Raw genomic sequence first — 22021 nt, 5'->3', positions numbered from 1 at the left:
ACTAAGGAAATGAATATCCTTCTTTTGTCAAAAAAAAGAAAAATTCCGCGACTTGAAAAGATCGCGCACAGCTTGTGTCAAACGTCGTTGACAATGGGCGTACTGCATAAACCTCTCCACTACTACTACTACCACTTTTTTCTCGTTCACTTTTTTATAAACGTCATTTCCAAATGGAACGAAGGGCTGTAACAGCAATATTTTAAGTTCAGAGAATACCGCGCACACGCGTGTGTATGTGTGCGTGCAGTAAGCTCGACTTCGGTCGAGAAAACGTCATTAGTCAGTATCGGATTTACTTACACGTATGGTTATATATACAGTGTCAAATTCACTTACACACACATGTGCGCGAGTCCAGGGTTATTAATCTCTCGGGATTCAAACGCTGTATCCTCCTTTACTTATTATATGTGCTGCTGTATGTAGTTTCCCTAGCGCAGATACTCTCCGTGCAGTAGATTCGAAATTGGAAACTCGTGTGTGCGGCGCATCTCGCGTCGACGTGGTGCAGGAGAGCTCGCAGTTACACGAAGGGTGCATAGTGCGCGTGCCACGGCGCCGAGTGAAATATTCATGAATCGCCTCGGTCAAACTCGGCGCGCGGCCATTGTTATAAGCCGGGCCCGGATTTGATTGTTTTTCTTTGAATTTGATTGCACGTTGTATATATGTATTACAAAATCATGAAGTATACACCGCTTTTGATTATGTCAATGTTGTTGCTTCGTGTGCATGCATAATTTCGTCAATTTTGCCCATGTAATAACGCCTAGAGCATGTTCGGAGCTGAAAAAATTGTCCAGAAAAACTTGCACCCGAGTGAAGAAGGAGGAAAATATTCTTTTCTCGTGACTAGTACGACTGCGGCAGTTTTTATTCCTTCGCAGCAGCTGCTTTCTGCCTCCGGCTAATTTGTACAAGCTGCAGCGCGCGATGAATATTGCAGATAACCGAGACGTACTGTATTACACTACGGCGCCTGTGTTTATTCCGTTGTGGTACTGTGCATGTATATGATATACGTCATATAGTATATGCGCGCGTGTGTGAGTGCTCACATGTCAAAGGTCGTCCGGGTTTACCGCAGTAGATCCCTAACCGTGTATTTGAGTACGTGTATAATGTGCGATGCAAGCTCGCGAGCCTACAAAAGAGACTGTAGCGGAGCCTTTTACCCTGGTATGGAAGAGAGTAAATATTTTATCTGGCCACCGAGGATCCGTATGTAATAGACTCGGGAGGGCTGGGTAGAGAAACGATAAAAAGAAAGAGAGAGAATCGTTAGACAATTAACTGTCTTTTTTACGTGCATGTTTAGTTTTTTCTTTGCTCGATGTGCTGCCGTCCAACCAAAACAAAAAGCATGAAAAAAGTATTTGTACGCGCGTCATGTCGGGTGCGATATTTAAAGTTGAATCGTGATGCAGCAGTACTACCACCACCACCACCATCGCTATCACCAGCAACCACAACAGGAATCGCAACGACGGACATCATCATGTCGGTGTTTTTCTTTCGTCTGCACAATTTGCGCCGTCAGGCGGACGAGGCGCGGAAAAAGCGCCAACGCGGCGGCGCCGGTGGCCGTGGGGGCTCGGGCCAGGCCTCGCAACGGGCCCAGTCGAGCTGCTGCGACCAGTCGCAGCCCACCGCCGGCTCGATGCAGAGCAGCGGACGCATCAAGCACGGACCGAGCAAACTGTTCGAGCGCGTGCCCCTGCAGCCGAGCGACTCGCTCGACGAGATCGCCTTTCAGATACCGAGGTAACGATCACGAGCAAAAGCAAAAGAGAAAAAATAATTCATTACAGCACCAGAGAGAGAGAGAGAGAGCACGATTATCCGGTGTTTTTTCATGCTCTCTCTCGGCTCGTTTTCAGTAGTGATCGAGCGGTGCTCTCAGCGAGCCAGCTTGTACCAAGTGAGTATAATAAAATTAACTCCGATCTATACGAGCCATGAAAATACAATATAACTTCGTCTAGGACGCAGTTGAATGGGTATCTTTTAGGAGCAATCTTCATTGGCTCTTGATCGTACAATTGCTTCTCCTTCGTCGAGTTAACAAATATTTAGTGGGTAAACGGTTGAAGAGAACGTATGTTTTCTGCGAGTGTAAAAAAGTTTTCATTCTTCAATCGAACCTCTTTGTATCTCCTTAATTGAATTTCAAACCAAAGGTAAACAAAAATAAGAAACATTGCAATTTATAAATACTGTGGTGAGGAATCGTGCTCGATATTCTCGATAATGAAATTCTTATATTGTAATCGAGAACAAGCAAAATACATCGAGCAAACTATTCGAGTACTTTCAGTAATGCACCCTCCGATGTTTTTACCTTTCATATCTCGCGAGCGCAGAAAGCGGAGTATATATACAAAAATACGCTAAATGCCGAGGCATTAAACATGTGCACGCGCGTCAGTTGTCGCGCGTTTTTCCTTATCTTCTTTTGCAATAGATCCGTGTAGTGTACCTCGCCAGGGTTTTAAAACTTTTTCACTACGCGCCGCGCGTATCAATTCGATACGACTCGACGAAACTTTTCATTTTGACATTTTTTCAAAACGCTCGAGCGTTTTCGCGTCCGAGGCTCCGAGGATCAACGCAGTTCAAAACTTGTACAGACAAATAATTTACCTCAGAGCCATTGAAAATTTAACCCTCCGATTTGCCAAGCCAGCTGTGCAACGAGTAGAAGCTGTGTAGGGCATTATATATACTATCGCGAAATTAATATGCTGCGATTCGGTCTTTCTCTCCGCTCTGGATCCAAGTACTCGTTAGCTTTTAGTGGATATGTATGTGGGCGCGTGTCCGTGAATAAATACATGCAGGTTATATAGCGTCAAGCTCGATAGGTTTCCTTATATATTACATGGACGATTCTTGAAGTAAAATTAACGGAATCAAAACATTTTTGAGTAAGGTGACACGATCATACTTGATATCTTTCCTCGTTTAGAAATTTAATGAACAAAACAGAAATTATATTAGAAATTTCTTTCTTTCTTTCTTTCTTAAGTTACTCAAAAAATTTATAAGAATTCAATGATTATTAATGACAGCCTTGACCGCTAGATGGCCAGTACCTTTATCTGTGAACCTGCAAGTGACTAAATGGAAATAATCATATAAGTAATATCATATATCAATAAAACCACACAAAATGGATAAAATTACACTAATATGAACATGAAAAAGAATTTATCCGTATTTACATCAATTTTAATGTAAATATTTTTAACTGTTTAATTTTAATACAAATATAAACTCTCACAGGAATGTAACACAAAAGGTGTGCTTATACTTTATTCGTTCAAATTCAATTATGAAAAATTTACCTTTTACTGTTTTTACCATGACGAGGCACTTTTATGAATTTTGCTTGTACGCCAGATAAGATCACTTCATAACAATAATGTTTTGGAGTACTTCTAACTCGAAGTGTAATTTAAATAAAATTCACAGCTTTGATGATAAAAACATCATACTCGCCTATCAGCGAAGTGAAAAAAAATTTTGTTGCCCACTCGATTCGATCGAGAAACTGCCCTATATCCTCAAAAAGCTCGAGTACCCTTTTTGCAAGTGTGTGTACTTCGAAACGGAAAAACTGCGCATGGGCCACTTTGCACCGTGTACTGTTCCTCGATCGGATGTAATTTATTACAAAACTTTTAACATCGTGTAAAATAATTGCGCGAGCGAGTACCAGCCGAAGTTGCCCATTGATTATTGGAATTAAAAGACACGATGCACTACATAGCTCTCGCTATAAGAAACTTTTTAACTGCTTCAACGGTACGTTGACATTTTAGCTATAGGAGAGATTAAACGTCAGTTTTGAACGATATATATAAGAGCTTCGAGATCTCGACGATATATAATCACACTTTATGCGTTGTTACGCGTCCATATAAGAATGTATACACTCGAGGTAAGCCCCGCCGTAAGAAACAGTAATCGGTTCTATCTAGCTGCTGAATATATATAAAGGCGCAAAGATCGAACGCGAGAGAAAAGCTTACGCGGAGCTCGGACCCGGAGCCGCACAGTGTTGATTCAAAGAATACCAACGACCCCCCGAGAGAGTTCGATAACCGACGTCGCGCGGTTGTTTATTCGCTCGAAATCTTCAGCTATAAGCGACGGGAAAACATCCTCCCAAGAATTGCTTAGTAACGAACGTTGGTTGATTTTAATCGACGGAGTATTTTTTTTTTAAATGGAATCATTTAAATTTCTTGCAACTTCTCTCTCTCTCGGTAATAATCGTCAAAGGGCGGCTGAAAGAGACTGCGCGAGGGGTCAGCGGAAAATCTAGGCAAATACTCAAAAACAGCTGGTGGGTAAAGAGCCAGAGGCTACAATTACTCGCAAGCTCGAGCCTTGTAAATATTGCATTAACTGGCTTTGATCGCTATATATCGCACCAGTGCTAGTACGGTTCTGCAGTGCGGGGGTGGGGAGGCGGGAGAACGGGCGCCGCTGTTTACGTAGGAAACTGCTGTAGACACACACACTCACCGGTTGGTATTAGTAGAGAATAGTGACGCTAGAGCAGAGCCGCTGCAGCAGCTCATAGTTACCTCGCCGGTGGCAGGGGGCGCCTGTCGTCGGCAAATGCGTGTCGTCGTAGCAAAAAGCTATACCAGGCGGCTGGCGTGTGCTGCCTCGCGTTGCAGCTCTCACGAGCAGATACATTATTACATATCGTTCGAAAACTATTATTACACGGAACTCGTAAAGTTTACGCTTATGCTTCGGTTCCGATCGCTGTGCATATATAATGTAACGTATATGCACAGGCAGAATTCGGCGCGTAATAGGATCGATGCGATTTAACGAAGCACGAATGCATCCATCCACAACTGTAAATGCTGGGATTTCGTATTTACGTTTCTGAAACGAAGTTCGCCCCATGTATCTCGAAATAACTAAATTTTTCCTTTTTCGCGCCGTATACGCGCGTTTAAAACAAGAGTCAATAAGCCACTCGAATAAAATTTCACTGCCGGGCTGCGCGCCCATCACTTTTATTTCCTTTTCTACTTCCCGTCATAATATGCAGCGTAAACTCTGTCTCGTGACAACTGAAAAAAAAGGAGGAGGAAGAAGGAGGAAGGAAGAAGGAAGAACAGAAAAATGACGAGAGATATGCGCGCGAGTACGACGACGACGCCAGTCGCACCATCAAGTCTGAGAGAGCAAAGTGTACGATACAATTTTTTAAGCTAGAGAGACGCAAAAAAGGCTTCATTTTACGTCGCAGCAGTAGCAAAAAAAATATATATAATAACAAGAAACGTCGAGGGCAGAGCTGCGAGCAAAAACAGTCCGTGCGCGCCTCGAAATTTCTCGACTCGCGCTTCGTCTCGTATTATATACACGTACGTATATATACCTTTGGCGCACGGAAGTGAAATCTCAACGACGTTAAACCGCTATTAATCGCCGAGTGTGCACCGGCGGACAGTTTCCGGCGAAGGGTTACATACAACGAGTCCGCCGGGCCCTGCGGCACTACAGCGCCGATCGTATCGCCTCGCTTGCCAGCTGAATTATCACTTTTATTGTCGATCGTCGTCTTGCGGCCCGCGCGCTATACATTACTCGGATGAATGGCCGTAACGAATGACCCCTGCGTGCGCGCACGCTTGATTCCTTCCTCTGCGCGGCCCTCGACGGAGAGGATAGCTTTCACCCTTTGTGATACTCCTCTCCGAGTAGCACGATGATTACGTGTTTCATATAATGTAGATTTTTTCGCGCAGAAGTACGTATTTTCGTTGACTGTCTGTATTATTGCACAAACTGTCACCAGATGCAGATATCCAGCTTATCCGTGTGTATATAAAAAAGCTGAGAAAAATTCGATTGTCTCTCTTATACACGCGCACATATTTTACATGTGACACCGCTCAAAGTGTATATTTGTCAACTTGCCTGCCTACCGATTCTTTTATTTCTGCTCTCTTCACCGTTTGTGTGTGAGTGTGTGCACTTATATACTTTTTGTGCATTTCCAAAAATATATATGCGCCAAGTTTTTTCGGATGTCTATTACTGCTGCTGCATTTGCGAGTAACGCCTGATGATATTTCACTTGACGTTTTCTCATTTTTACATAACAACAATAACAGCCGACGAGAGCTGATCTTATTTACTTTTTTTTTACACATTGAAATCGCGTAACTTCCGCGATATTTTCGTTGAAAATATAATACGCGTTCCCGTTACTGTCTGCAGATTTTAGTTACATACGCGTGTATGCGAAGTCATAAAAATTATACCGGCTGCTGGAGCTGTGTGTACTGCTTTTTCTATTTTTCACATCGCCCCCGTTCCACGGTAATTGAGCTCTTTCAAGGGGCGTGCAGGAATAATTATAATTAGTCAACCATAATGGCCCACTCTTTCTCTCTCTCTCTCACTCGATTCTCTTACGTAATATTTCAACTTCCATTTTGAAGCGCAATCCGCTTTTGCAATTGTTGTGATTGCGCGTGTTTAATTAAGCCATAAAGCACGGAGGCGCTTATGATTGCCGCGCTCGCGGTTAATTTCGAAACATAAAAGTGTAATGTTTACCATACCAAAGAGAGCTGGTCCAATAACCATAATACGTTGCGCAGTCGATAGAATTAACAACGACGAGGGGCTCGCGGTATACATAATCGGCAGAAAGCAAGTGGAAAAATTCGAAATCAGTCAGACGCGAGCTGACACGGCTCTCGTATACACAGTATACATAATGTATACGAGTCATTCACTTCAGAACTTTTGGATCCTCTTATAGACAGAGAGAGAGAGAGACGCGATTTTCGATTAACCGGTATATCATTAGGTCGCAGACTAAAGGCAAAGCTACGTTATACTATGAATGTATGTGTGCACCGAAATGTCTTATACTAGCTTGGGAATCGATAATTCAAGGAGCTGAGGAGCTCAAAGCTCTCTCCCCGCAGTGACGATCTTCGTCGTCGGTCTGTGGCAGCAGCAGCAGCTCGTCGAACGTGCTAATTTCCGATTATTCGAGCCGACGCTACGACGATACCGTGTTTATTCTATATAACCCGACGTCGCATCTTATGGACGAGTGGAATGTATCCATGTTAAGAGGCCTCCTTTACTGGGAAGAGAGAGAGAGAGAGAGAGAGAAATCTCGGTGCGGTCGTGTTCGACGCGATCATTAGCGAGTCGTTTCGGACTCGGCGACGTACTTTGCATATTATACGACTCTCTTTGATAATATTTGTTTTTTTTTGCCAGGAGAGCCTTTGGATTAGTCATAATTTTATGTTTCGAGTGCATATTTCTGTAGGCACTTTGGTTGGTTATCTCGTAATTAGACGTCAGTCGTATTCGATTACAAGCTTTTGGATTTCACCGACAGATGGAGCACCGTAAAGTCGCAAGTGGTAAAAAAAGTTCCAATTAGTATTTGTTGATTCATAAAGTGACTCCCGATACAAACCAAATAATTAGAGTGTTATTTCGGTGATAATAAATGGTACATTCGATTATGAGATTTTCGATCTCCTCGACAGATGGAGCATCGCAAAGTCGCAAGCGACATAAAAATTTCCAAATAGTATATATTTTGTTGCGCGACTTGCCGTTATTAAATTCTAACGCGCTTTATCGTTTTGCTTTCACGATCGACAGATGGAGCATCGCAATGTCGCAAGCGACAATAACATTTCCAAATGGTATATTTGTTGGCACGACTCTCCACTTATAATAATAACGTGTTGTTATCTGGTGATAATTAATATTAAATATTTGATTGTGAGCTAGTTGATCTCACCAATAGATGGAGCATTGTAAAGTCGCAAGTGTCTAAAGAATTTCTGATTCGTATATATTCTTCTTTATGCAAGATTCTTGTATATACAAGATTTCTATCACCAACTGCTTATTCCTCTTGATTTCCGGCAATAATTAATACAGTCGCACTGGAAACCTCCCATATTTCGTTAAATTATACTTTGGCAAAGCAGCAACAAGAAAGGAAATTTCGCCCTGCTCCTCAATCCACTATGTCGGGTTCAGAAATTTCGAAGGGACAATAATTCCTCGAGAGAGAGAGGATATACTATAACGTTATTAACACCGGAGGCGATTTTCATTTCCCCGAATGGCGTGTGTCTGATGAAAGAGAAGAGCGCGCCGCAAAAAAATGATACGCGCTCATTTCGCTAATAAGAAAAATAATCCATCCGTGATATACGCGTATATTTGTCAATCTGGTTGAGTAATATAACGACGCAGAATCCGGAGGTCGGATAGAGATACATAGAGAATATACAGCTCGACTCTTGGTTGTCTCTTCTTCTTTTTTTTTTTCGTCGTTGCAAATACTATTTGCAGAAAAGAATGCGGTGCATCGGCTCGAGTATATATGGAGAGCATGGTGTATACAACAACACGTATACGCCAGTAGCTCACTTGGCAAGTTGGTTCGTTTCGTTCGTTCGTTCGTTCGGGCTCGACTCTCGCGATGCTGAGTAAGTGCTCATGCCGCGAGGAATAGGTTGTGATACCGCAGCACGAGAGAGCGAGAGCGAGGCGGCCTTTGAGCCGAGAAATTCAATTATTGCGAGTGAACGTTCGGGGATGGAGTTTTCGCGTTTGGTGTAGAGGTGGAAGTTTCCCTGCTGCCACCAGTGCACAGCGCAGCACTGTGCCTCTCTCTCTCTCACTCACTCGTCGGAGTAGATATCAAATTCTAGAGTCGTATACTTGCATATATACATGCTGCACGTATACACTACATCTAGAGAGAGCGTCAGCGGCCACCTTCTACGCCACTGTAGCCAACTAGCAGCGGCAGAAAAGCCCCTTTCGGAAAAACAGATGCTGGAGCTGACGCTTATATGCATCGCGTGTGTGTTTGAGCGGCGGCTGCTTGAATTGTTTTTCAGCGCTGAATTGCGTTTAGCCCACACCCCCACCTCCGAATCCCCGTAATACCTGCGTGTACGTGTATATACACGAGGCGCTTCAAACTTCCCATGCTGTATGTGCATGCACACGGCTTTACGGGGAGCAGGCGGCTTTCGACAAAGTCAAAGCAAACTTTTCACGGTTTCTTTTTTTGGGCATTTTCTTCCTCCGCTCACACACACACACACACACACACACACACACCCTCCCCTCCTAGTATTATCGAGTTCCGAGATTTTCCTTTCATTTTTTGTTCAAGAAATACTCGATTCTTCGCGAATGTCAATTTGATTCCCCGCGTAATTGCCCATGAGCGAGCGAGGCCAATAAGCACCACCACCCCCGCGATTACGACGTGCAAAATAATCCTCGATGTTCCGTTGCGGCCGGGCGATTATCGCACGGTCGAGCAATTATCCTCTCGACTTAACGTTTGCACAATAACAACAACAATGGCAAAAACAGCAACGATTCGGTAAACTCGATGGGTAGATAAAAAGAAAGCTCATTGTCCGAAATTTTATCGGATTATTATTCATTTGTGTGTGAACTCGCAGCTGAGGTAGGGATGAGGGGGAAGTATGCATCGGTGAGAAATTCCGAGAGATAGTTCGCACACACACGAACGCATATACTATCGTGTTGCGCGATAAGAGCTTTTGCGCGTAGTCGTTGTCGCCGTTGTCGTCGTCGTTGTTTTTTTTCTTTTCTTTCATTCACTTCTCTGCCTCTGCGCGTGTATAGTTTGCGCGGACTATCGATTTCACTTCGATGGATGAATGCTCGTTCAGAATTGTGCCAACGATACGCGCGACACACACGCGCGACTTTATACGACGGTAAGGGTTTTGTGTAAACTGTACACCGTCTGTTGTGTATCTAACACGTGTGCCCGCGCTCGTACGTATCGGTTTACTCCCATGGAATGGCGACCAACAGTAGCAGCATCGATGAATACCCGTCGGTTAACTGATTTTAATCTAGATTCAAATAATTGTTGCGAGCTCACGCGCAGATTTCAATATTCCACGTTTTTTTCACGCCCGATGTTGCGTTATATTTGCTTTGACTATGTTAGAAAGAAAAAGTCACGAAATATACACGCTGAACTTTTGATAAATAATTAAATAATTGTTGCGCGCTCACGCACAGATTTCAATATTCCGTGTTTTTTTCACTCGATATTGCGTTGTATTTGCATTTCTATTTTGGCAAGAAAAACTCACGAAATATAAAAACACTGAACTTTTGTATCGAAAATTACGGTGCACGCGCTCTTGCATACACTTATAAAAGGCTGTGCGTTAGGTTGCGCCCTCAGAAGCATTCGGTTTTTTTCCTTATTTTTGTAGGAAAATATTTCGAGACGGATTCGATTATCGTTGTCGTGCACTTTTGCTGATTCGCTTCGGAGCATGATGCAGCTGTATCGTATAACAAAGACGAAATATATTTGCGGAAAATTGCGAGCATCGGAAAAAGATCCCTTTTGCATAAAGAAAAAGAGCGGGGGAAAAAATATTGGTTTGAACTCTCAACTTTCGTCAACTTTCGAGTATTTCAAGCATATAACTTCATTATCCTCGATTAACTCGTAATCGTATTCGACATATTAGCGCCCAAAAATTAAATTAAAATCTCCGTGCGCGCGCGCGCGAGAAAGCAGGCCCGCGATGGTATTATAACTTCGTTATAAAATCGAACTCGCAAGCCGGATACTGGAATATTATGTCATCTTTTCAATGCGTCGATAAGCAGTTTATTAAATCAATTCCGAGTTTATATAAGCAAAAAGATGGTCATATCTATAAATGTATGAGGCTATAAATATATTACAAAGCGGATGCGCATCTGCAATTGAAAATTGATCCATGAAAACGTTCATATATACGAACGTTTATAATGGCTTAAATTCGGGGTGGCAGTGCTTTGAAGGAATTATCGCGTGTGCGACAAGACTTAGAATCGTCCATGCGCGTATACGTTCCAATGAGCGAAAATTTCTCTGTGCAACTGTGCGATCTTTGCCCGGTTGTGTGTAGTTTCGGGAGGACAGCTGCGCGCACAGTTCGGTCTAGAGCGATTATGCGCGATAATACATAGCCAGCCGCGCGCGCGTACTCGTGGGGTGCGTTTGAGGATGTTAAAATTAGACGACATTTTAAGCCTCGGCGTATTTATCTTAGCCCACCCACACATATGCCCGCGCATATTCAGCGACGAGGAAAATGTAGCGCCCATGAAAACACAGTCGAGCGCGTGAAAATGCGAGAGCAAGTTTGGCGGAGGTTATAACGAAAGAGAGAAGTGGTAAGAAAAATAAAATCTGGGCGCTCAAAAATACACATCAAAAAGAAGAGCAGTCGCAGAAAAGTCAAAGGTTATTAAAAGAGCAAATATTGGTCTTCGGAGAAAAGGGAGTACACTTTTTTCCCCACTCGTGTCTTTCTTTATCCGTTTATTTATTTATTTCGTATACAGAGCAGTAAGCGACTAATCAACTGGTCTCTTCAAGGGGTAGAGTTGGCTGCTCGTCGTCGTGTTTGCGCGAAGAAAAATATGAAAGAACAAACAAGCACGCGATGATTCGTTAGGGTTTGAAAAAATATAAAAAAATAAGAGAAAGAGCCGTAGAGAGAGAGAGAGAGAGAGAGAGAGAGAGAGAGAGGAAAAGAAATATATAACGAGTGTGCGCTGCAGTCTCGGAGTTTTCTCTTAAGGAGAGTTGTTGCTGCTTCTGCTCTTTTAAACTCGTTATATTATTTCTTCCCAAGTTCCCTTTTCGGTCGATTGTTATTTCGCGCAGCAAAAATTATCGAAACTACATCTCGATCCACTTCCTCTCGAGTCCGCAACAGCAGCAGCAGGGCTGCTGCAACATACAATACACGAACCATCCGTCGTCCTCAGTTAATCATTAGGAACACGCGCCAGCTATATAACAAATGATTCGATCTCTCTCCCTCTGTACTCGCGACACGATGCCTGCTCGCGAATGATAATATCGAAACTGGTATGCTTTACGATACATATATTAGTCGATCGGCTGCTGCTGCCGCCGCCTCTATTCGTCTAAATCCTTTATAACAAACGATCCGTGGCGAAGTACCCGAGCAACATTTTACGACTTTGCGCGCGGCATACAGGAGAGGCAAAGGAGGAGGAGGACCAGAGAGGGCTCGTAATCCCGCGACACAGAGGATGATACGCGCGCGATTCGATGCCGCCGCTCCCTCCCCCACAGATCGTAAAGCTCGAATCGAAATTTCGGATTGTTATTTCGTTTTTCACTTTTATGAATAAAGATGTTAGCGTAGCGGCAGGCAAAGCGTAAAAACGTATGCACCAAAGCAAATCGGCGTTCTTTTTTGTCGCATATCGGCTCGACATATTTGTACCTCGAAAAATTTAATCTTTACAGCATGGGTCAATGGCTCCTTCTTTCAGAAGCACGCGCACGAGCGTTTTAATGGCAGCGTCGAAATTGCGACGACAAAAAAAAGTTGACACGTGATAATTTATTTTTGTCTTCGTTTTTTTTTCGACGCATTATTATTCCATACCTCAAGGCATCAATTAAGCACGCGATATTGTAGATTGGTCAGCGCAGGTATAAAATGTTGACACACGCGAGCCTCGGATTCGTGACTCTATTATACAAAGCACAAGTAAGTGGCTTATATTAGCCCTACTTAATTAAAGTATGGTCAACTTTCTGTCAAATCGACCGAGGAAAGAAATTTTTTGGGTAACATAATAAATGCATCGCTTTTTATTACCCTTTTTGGAAAAAAGATGTTTATTCCTAAACCATGCTCCGACTTATACAATTATTTTCACTTTTCCACTTGTAGGTTTACAAATAAGAGTATTCGCCATCTAGTGATGGAGATTCAAAGTTGCATCACCGTATTTAATCACGTAAAATTTTTTCATCATCAATTGTTTTTATTGCTGAAAATTTCTGCCACAGTTAGAGCATCGTTATTGGGAGTTTACAAGACGAATTTCATCCTAAAGTAATTTTATAATAAGTAATATTTTTTTTATTTGTATCAAAAAGTATCGATTTTCAAGATTTTGAATAAAAATAAATGCAAGATGCTGGACACAGAAACGTCCATATACGTGGTGCTCGCGCTCACGTGTATACCTTCGGCGAAAGAGTCTAATGAGACTTGGTATTGCATTCCTGCTTGATACCATTACAAACGAAAAACAAGAACGAGAGAAAAGAAACACACGACTTAATCGCATAAGCTCTATGTTTCTTTGAAATTCTAATTACAACCACTTGTGAGCTTGCGCGCGCAGTCTTTTCTCCCGCTAAATGATGCCGTATTAACGAGTTTTAATGAAAGGTAAAACGGCACGTGGCAAAGGAAGAAAAAGAAAGCCACATTCGTATGTATACACTGTGTTTTTATTTGTGGACTACATGTATCGCGCCATATAATTATTTTAATGGACGCGGAGAAGAAAAAAAACAGCAGCTCGAGAAACGAGCAATCCCGCGCCTCGTAGGGATTGCGAGTGGGCTCTAGAGCAGTAGCAGTAAGAAGTAAAGTAAGATTTGAAAAGGGACAAATATATATTTCTGGGCGAGGTGTTTATTTAATGCGAGGCGCGCGAGTTTAGAGCTTCGCCGAGCTTATACATCATCGAGTTTGCGCCCCGCACACAGTGTCTTAAGCTCGAGCGGGCCGTTATATACTACTCGATGTATTAAAGGCGGTGCTGCCACGCGGGGGCTAGATAGATGCTTTGGGCTTTCCTAGTTAAAGAGCCTGCCATTTATTATTTTTCATCAAGATCCCCATTGTTTCGTCGTCGAGAAGGTGAGAGCCCGAGAGTGAGAAAGTGTCGGGAAGTTCTATATATATCTCAACATCCCATACCAAAATGAGCGATAAATTTTTTTCCCGCCTTGCGCGCGGTGGCGTCGTCGTGTGTGTGATGCACGAGGTTTTTTTTGTTGTCCGTGTGTGTTATGTGTCGCGACGCATACGTATACGCGAACCATCGAACTCCACTTTGCAAAATCAATTTATTCTTGCGGAATTTCTTCCGCCTGAGCGAAGATCGATCATTTCAAAAAACTATTACCAGTAGTCGTCGTCGTTCGCTTGGAACTATCGCTGCGAATCGGACCTTTTGTTCAAAAAGTATCAAACGTGCGTAACGCGTCTTGAAATCGACTTATCACAGACGTTGACGTTGACGACGTGGTCGTGTGTGAATTTGGAAACTAATCATTCGCGTCGATGTGTGTATAACGTTGACGATAGTAACGGGATCGTGTGTTAGTTCTCGTCTGCATACACACACCCGCGCAATCTCGGCCCCTCAAGTTCGATTGCGGTACGTTAAGGGATTAGTAGTAGTAGCAGTAGTAGAGAGAGAGATAATCTTCGACGTGACTCGTCGTATTCTGCAGCTGCTAATTACTTAATTGGAGCGATAAGCGCCAGATTTTCGCTCGGTAAATCTCTTGATACACTCGAAGATGATTAATCATCTCGAGAATCCAGATCCAGGCTCGCTCCTCCTGTCGTACTTATGAGGGGCGGCAGTATAATATTTTTCTTTTTTTTGTATATGAACGAAATTAGTCAGCCACGTGTCGAGCCGCGCACGTCATCTCGCGCACTCGTAGCTATAAGAGCACGTGTCAGTCACACGAAATTAAATTAAAATTGCCTTCCTCCCTCTCTCTCTCTCTCTCTCTCTCTCTCTCCTGCTCAACCCGTATACAATACAGCAGCTTTCGCTGCGAATGCGGAAAATGCGAGTAGCAGCAGCCGCGCGAATAAGGAAAACAATTCGTACAAGTCGGTATAAGCGCCGTTCCGCGCGCAAATATATCCAATGCCAAAACTTCCTACCTACCTACCTACCTACTAGTAGTACAGCGCCCCGCGCGCTTATACGTGTATGTAAACTCCTCGGGTGCATGTATAATACGCGCGCGTATAGGTGAAAGTTCGCTAGAGTTGTACGAGCGATACGGGGCTGCTGATTCTGGCTCTGGCTCAGCTTGACTGCGCGCGAATTCACACGGGCGTGTCAAAATTCAACGTTCCGCGAAATTTGTCTCGATTAAAATTACAAACACTCGTATAGATAGACACCCATGCAGGCACGCGTTACTCCAAAATTTTATCGGCAAATTTGTTCTCGGGGAGCTCGACTCCCTCGTTGGAGTGTATATGCGATTCGAGCTTCGAGCGGGGGAGCGTGGGGCACGTGTACGATTACAGTTATTTTTCTAATCCAATAAATTAACAAAAAAAAAATATGCCCAAAAGGACATTCAAATAGTGTATAGAGTGTTTAATATTGCTCATCGCACGCAGCCACTCGATCCAATTTTTTTCTTCCTCGAGAGGCCCTGAATACGTACGCGTTAATTATTTTCGATATACAAGCATCCTCTTCCTCTGCTGCTGCTGCTGCTGCTGCTGCTGCTGCTGCGAGCTATATAATACACTCGAAAATGTAACACACTCGTATCTGCGTGCAATATGGGAAAGAGCCAATGCGAGTGATTAATTGCAGGTATGGACGCTCGAGAGTATACACTCGAAGGTTTACGTCTATACCTATATATAATTCACAAGTGATACGAGTCAAGATTACATCGTACGTACGTACGTATGTTGGCGTTGCTTTGAAAAATCAGTGAAAATTACAAGATAGAATCTCGACGTCACTGCTCGCGGGGAATGCGTAAACCAAAAGCTGCTTAATAACATCAAACACTCGGCTGCTCATGCACACGTAGGTACGTACGTACAGGTCCTTCGATGCTCCACTCGTACTTATGCGCGTTATCTTCTAGATATATCTATATATATTATGGAGAGCATCAGCAGTAGAACCGACAGTAGGGCAGTGCGCTTGTACTCGCAGTCGAGTCGGTCGGAGTCCCACCTCTTTTCGCGCGCTGCGCACGCATCGTTATCATCTCTCTCTCTCTCTCTCACTCCCTCTATATGACGAGGAGCAGAGGCGCGCGCGCGCCTGCCTTGTGTCCGTGTGCTATATAGCAGTGGCGTTCTCGAGCCTCGTGGCCCAAGTGCGCGCGCCCCCCTCGAAAAGCACACGGATCGTCAGTCGACCCGTGGCCGTTGCGGAGCTTGCGTCATCGCGTCGTTGCCAGTGCGAGCTTGCAGCAGCAGCCGATCGACGCGGGAGTTTTTTTGTCGATCCGCCGTCACTGCGACGCGGTAGCTCTATAATCGTTTGTGTTTCGCGATACTCGTGTGATAATTAGTTTCGTTTTTTTTTTCGGTTATCGACATGTTTCTCAAACGCAAGTGCCGGTGCCTGATTAAAGGTGCTGCCTGATTGAGCGACAGCACAAACGTCTTAATGCGTATCGTTTCGTGCGTTCTATATTTTTCTACTTTTTTTTAAACCACCCCGAGCGTGTATCATTCACGAGTGATCAGAAGAAAAAAAAACGACTTCCTTTGAAGATGCAAAGAGACACTCCAAAGTGTTCCTAAATCATTAAGAATCAGCTGATGAAAACACGACCGATGCGTTGCTGCTGTTCGGTCGGAGGAAGAAGAACATCGTCGTCGTCGTCTCGTCTCGAGTGATCGCATCTCGTCTCGTGTCAGGGGCGCGCGAGCGAGGAGAGATATGAAAATCTCGAGGCTGCCTCTGCGAGGTGGTCATCGTCGTCATCAGCATCGTCGGTATCCAGATCGGAAAGGCAGCAGCAGGCCAGCCGTGACTCAGGGACAGAGGGAGATCAGCTTCGAAAAGCCGCGCGCCGCGCTCGGCCGACCGTGCGGTGATCGGGCAGCCCCGCCGCTGGCACGCGCCCCGGCCCGACGCGACCCCACGTCGCGGTGATGACCGCGTACGATCTTTTTTTTTGCGGTCGGAATCCATATCTCGAGCTGATATAGTCGTATAAGCTAATGATGGATAAAAGTCAGCGATAAGAGTGAGGAAAAGAAAAAAGTCTCAAAAAAAAGAAGAAGAAGAAGAAGAAGAAGAGACGAAGAAAAGTGGCTATGTGTGTATTTAGTTCGAACGTTCGCTGACGCTCGCAGTAGTAGCAGCATCCGACCGACACGCGAGAGCTGGCGAATTGTCCCAAAGTGTCTCGGAGATAAGAAGGGTAGTATACAGCGTCGTCGTGGCCCCTTCTATATAAGTATGCTGCGGAGAACTCACGTTTACGTGTTCTATCTCGGTTTCTTTTATTTTTCGTCGTCGATTTGAGCTTGTGTGTGGGTGCTCGTAGTGCTGCTGCTGGTGGTGCTCTGATATGCATATAGGTGAATTTTGCGAGTGCGCGACTAAGACGACGACAGTGCAGCAGCAGAGATGCGTTTATGCATGCATGCTAATACTCCCTACGTCGTCGTCATCGTCGACGTTTTCAATAACAATAATATAACTTTACGGAATGAATATGCCGCCGAACAAAGTGAGGAAGAAAAAAGACACGAATCATTGTAATAATTCTTGTATGACATAGTTAATAATCGATAAGGAGCAACAGTTACATAATTATTATTATTATTATTATAAAGTTACGACGTTTTACACACGCAGCGCTGGTTGGTGGGTCCAAAAAAACGTAGCTGATATTTTTAACGAAAAAAAAAGAAACGGGGTGACGTCCGAGGCGTGCCAAGCGCTGCTGGATGCACCTCCGCAACAATCGTTTAGAGATAATATACATAAAGAATACATTTTATTATATTAAAAATATACATCTCTATTATAATAATAATAGTATTATCTATATACACACGCACGAGGCAACGACGCGCGCGTATACGCAATATTTATCTATACGTAAGCGTTGGTACCTACAGTAGATATCCACACAACGTATCATAGAGTTACTACTAGTACTACTACTACTACTACTACAAAAACAGCGAGAGGAAAGAAGCAAGTGTATAAGCAAGAAAGAAGCAAAAAAAAAGGGATAAGCAAAATATAATGATATCTCGCGAAAAGCTCGCGCGCTGTGCATAACAATACCTACTACCCCCCCTCTCTGACATAATACATGAGCAGCAGCGGCAAAGTACCAACAATAAAGGCGGTCCAATCACCTTATATAGAGGTCCAATTTTATTCCTTCCCCTACTACCTATGTATCTATCTACCTATCTCTCTCTCTCTCTTCGTGTGTGTACACGTAAACGCGCATATAAGTGCATAACGTTCCGGGTTATATATACCTCGTGAAAGAAGAAATATTCTCTTCGTCTCCTTTTTTTCTTCGCTCGACCTTTTCATTATACTGTCATCATCATCGTCGTCGTCGTCATTGCCCGAGTGTGTGCGCGTCTTCCTTCCTCGTCTTTTTCTCTCTCTCGACTCGCGTGGTCCAACTCAGAGTGTCTTAGGTACTTTACTATAACGGACTCTCTCGTAAAAGTAAAAAAACAAAAAAACCCTCCTCCTTGATCGACCAAAAAATACCCTAGCTCTCGTCTTTATTATTTTTTGTACCAAAAAAAAAACCAAAATAAACAAGTAAAAGTATAAGATATATAAACACAACGAACGCATATTCTTCGAGTACTACTAGTGCGTGTGTGAGTGCCATCGGTGTGATTACGTATATTTAGATGAGTATATAATTAGAGAATAAAGATAATAATAAAAAAATAAAAAATAAAGAGAAAAATGACAATGACGATGTCGATGCCGCTCGCGGCGAAGCTGAAGAAAGTAATAATAATGACAGTCGGCGGAATTGCCTGACGACTGTCCGAACGCAGCAGCGCAGCGATGACGTCGTCGAGCCGCTATAGCAGCTACAACTGTCTCACCAGCTGGGACAGTTACGATCGCATACCGAGGTGAGCTTCTTTATTCTTTTTTTTTTTTTACAAAACAAAATTTGTTCAAGCAGTCCATTAGATCACGGCAGGTGTGCGTATGTGTCACTGTATTATGCTCTCGATGATATATCCACACGGACGCAAAATCGCGTAGCGCATTAGTCGTAAGTATATATAATATATCCAACATAGCAGTCGTGTTCTATGTATAAATATATCGCGAGGCACATGCCTCTGCTCTCCCGCCGTCGCCATACGACGACGACGACTACGACGACGACGATATTATAATGTCGTATTTTCACGGATCGTCGAGCTGATGCAGCGATTTTCCTTAACGCGGGCGGGCTATATATACGTAACCTCGCTGCTTCAGCCGCACTGCTGCCGGTGTGTATCAACGGCAAAATTGTGTATACACCGAATATATAATATACGAAACGAGTGGATTAAGCAAACTTCCTCATCCCATGGTGTGCTGGTTGCTGGTGGTGGCGACGCTCGCGTGCTGCCTGTCTGATGCTTTATATATAATGGAATTTCAATTGTGCTATAGGCTGTCGAGTTAAAAGTTTTCGTACACACATATATTATATATATATTATATATTATATGCTCTTTCGTATCTCCTGTAATTACGATCTACTCCGGGCGAGTTAAGGCAAATATATAATCTAGCATTCGTCTCAGGGATTTATTTGCAGGTGCACTTCGCTTACACATACACAGAAAGCTGCTAGGGATAATTATTACTTTGCGAATTAATATACATGCGATCGTTTGAAAGCTCTCAACATAAGCTAAAGCACACATATACATGAGAAATTGATATATCGAATTTATCCGTATTCGCCGTGTACTGCGTAAATATCATATGTATAGCAGTTTCATCAATGTACGATGTATTCACACAGATTCATCGAGATTTTCCCTCCCGAAATTAATCGAGTGGCTCGATCCGAAAAAATCGGTAAGTGATTTAATTTTCGCTCCACTTGACAAAAAACAAAATAGTGCTAATGACGCGCGAAAAGAAAGGAAGTGGCTTAGTCATCGCGCGTCGAGTCCAGATATATATATCACCCCTCGCGCGAATTACAATTTGAAACTCGCGCGCGCCTATATATCCTCGAGACGATCATCCTCTAGGCAGCGACGAGCGAGCGACGGCGGCCCGCTCGTAAGCACCATCGCCTCGCACTTTGTTAGTACACACACATATAACTACGGAATATAAAGGGCCAGAGACAAGTGCTCGGTAAATATTTGATATCCCACTCTCCGTTATCTTCTTCTTCTTCTCTCCTCTTGACTGTCGTGATTGCAGGACGGTTGCTGCTACTGCCTGACTGGCTGGCTTGGCTTGGCAGCAGGCATGAGGCAAGCAACAACTCAACGTTAGCGAGCGACGAGTCGTATAAGTACAAACAGTACCGAGGCTCTGGCGCTTGTTACGAATTTTCAACGCCCAACGACTGCGAGGCGCGCGGGGAAAACGAGAGTAAAACAGATAAAAGTGGTTACGGCTGTCCAGGGGAAACTCGCTCGTACAGCTCGTAGCATATACACCATCGTGCGCTGCGGGAAAATTTAAGCTTATTCGTTTATTTTCTTGGGGCTTTGGAGAGTTTGCTCTCTCTCTCTCTCTCTCAAAGGGGGAGGAGGGAGGCTTGCAAGCGCGCACGGGAATTCAGCTGAAAAAATATATAAACACAATAGTGGAACGATTAAGAGAGAGAGAGAGGAAAAAAAATATATAAAGAACATTGCTTCGACGATCAAATATTTGCTTGGCCGCACCGCACCGCAAATCATCGTCGCAGCTGATCGGTTAAATCAACAGATGCAGCAAGCGCAAGCAAGCAAGCAAGCGGCGGCCGAGTTTATAATCTTAGTATTAGCTTTTCGCCGAACAAAGATTAAATCGTTTCCTCCCGCCTCTCTCTTATATATGCGAGCGCCCCCCGCCGTCGACTTCTCCGCGGTATGATGGATGAACCACCGGTTAGATTCATACTCTACACCACTAGCAGCAGCGAAGGGCATGTATAATGTGTAACGTAGGTTTCGGTGTGGGCGTATATAATAATGCCTTACGATTGTTCCGCGGAGAGTTGCTGCTGCTGCTTGGCACTACTTTGAATTGCAATTAACAGCTTTTGTGTCTTGAGCCATTATATATCTGGCAAGCTAGTTCCATATAAAAGGGTGGCGGTATGATATAATAGCCAAGACAATTGATCGTCCGGGTACGAGCGTAGCAAAAAAAAAAAATTATACATTCGTCGGCGGTTATAATATATGAAAAATTAGCTATATTATTTTAAAGGATTCGCTGTGTAAGCTCGCGAGATTGGCTTTGTGTGTACTAAAAGGAATTGTAAGTTGAAATTGCCTTTTCTACCAACTCCCCGCGCGCGAGTATAACGACTTTATCTCAGGATTAATTCTTTCATAATTGATGCTCTTCCTTCGCGGCTTTTCAGAGTTTCCTTTGTGAGTGTGCATGCGTGTGTGCGATGATGAACAAAAAACAGCTCGCTCGCCCGCCGAGCGATGACTGCCGATCGATCTCGCTTTGGAGGAAGTGAAACTTCTTTAGGGCGCGTTGGGTATTGGTATGGGTACAGACGGAGAGAAATAAATATCTCAGAGAATTTTTTTTTACGTCGATGCCGAGGATGGTTAACAATCGCGGACATTTTTTTTATTATAAAGTCATTTTCTTAATTTACTCGGGTTTAAATATTTTTTTTTTTGCAAAACTTTGTTGAAGTTTTACTTCAAACTGATGTTCTCAAACCGCCATTTATCGATTCTGAAGTATAGAGAGAACAGAAGTAGACGAATCATTTTGTACGACAGGTGTACGGTAATGTATGCGCTCATTGGCAACGAGCTTCGGATTTGACCGCTAGATGTCGTAATCGATTCCGAAAAAATAAAGTGAAAAAATAAAGTTTCATAGTTATATACGCCCTTAAAATCAGTTTTTGCTTAATCCATCCTATAATCGTGCCTACTATCAACGCGAACCAAACGTAATACGCGCGTCAATTGCGAGAGACTTCAATTTAAGAGGAAAAAAAATATCCTGTCCCCGTTCATTCACAGCATGATATCAAGCAGTGTTTTACATACCTTTTCGCGCGCCAACTCTCTGCGCTAAAACCTAAAGTGTACAAACGCGCGTGCAGTACACCGGACGACGATCTGGCGAGCGCGCGGGGGGGGGG

General features: G+C 43.6%; 1 protein-coding gene across 13 annotated transcripts in view; it reads left to right on the top strand.

Annotated features, from left to right (window-relative positions):
- The window catches only part of LOC106648599 (potassium channel subfamily T member 2), a 115544-nt gene that overhangs the window by 27664 nt on the left and 65859 nt on the right, over positions 1 to 22021 (top strand). For 2 of the 13 annotated variants that reach the window (XM_023459544.1, XM_023459545.1), the window contains exon 4: positions 1434 to 1767. The exons of 9 other annotated variants lie outside the window; for them this stretch is intronic. In XM_023459544.1, coding sequence (XP_023315312.1) covers positions 1502 to 1767 — 266 coding nt within the window. In that variant the 5' untranslated portion in view covers positions 1434 to 1501. Of the gene's footprint in view, positions 1 to 1430; positions 1768 to 16834; positions 18804 to 22021 lie in introns of those variants that run through there. 2 more of the 13 variants (XM_023459549.1, XM_023459547.1) reach the window with 2 other exon arrangements.

Source organism: Trichogramma pretiosum, unplaced genomic scaffold, assembly GCF_000599845.2.
Source record: "Trichogramma pretiosum strain Unisexual culture from Peru unplaced genomic scaffold, Tpre_2.0 scaffold7, whole genome shotgun sequence".
In the NCBI taxonomy this organism is placed as follows: domain Eukaryota; kingdom Metazoa; phylum Arthropoda; class Insecta; order Hymenoptera; family Trichogrammatidae; genus Trichogramma; species Trichogramma pretiosum.
Note: the sequence above shows the minus strand (reverse complement) of the source record. Positions and strands in the feature narration are given on the sequence as shown.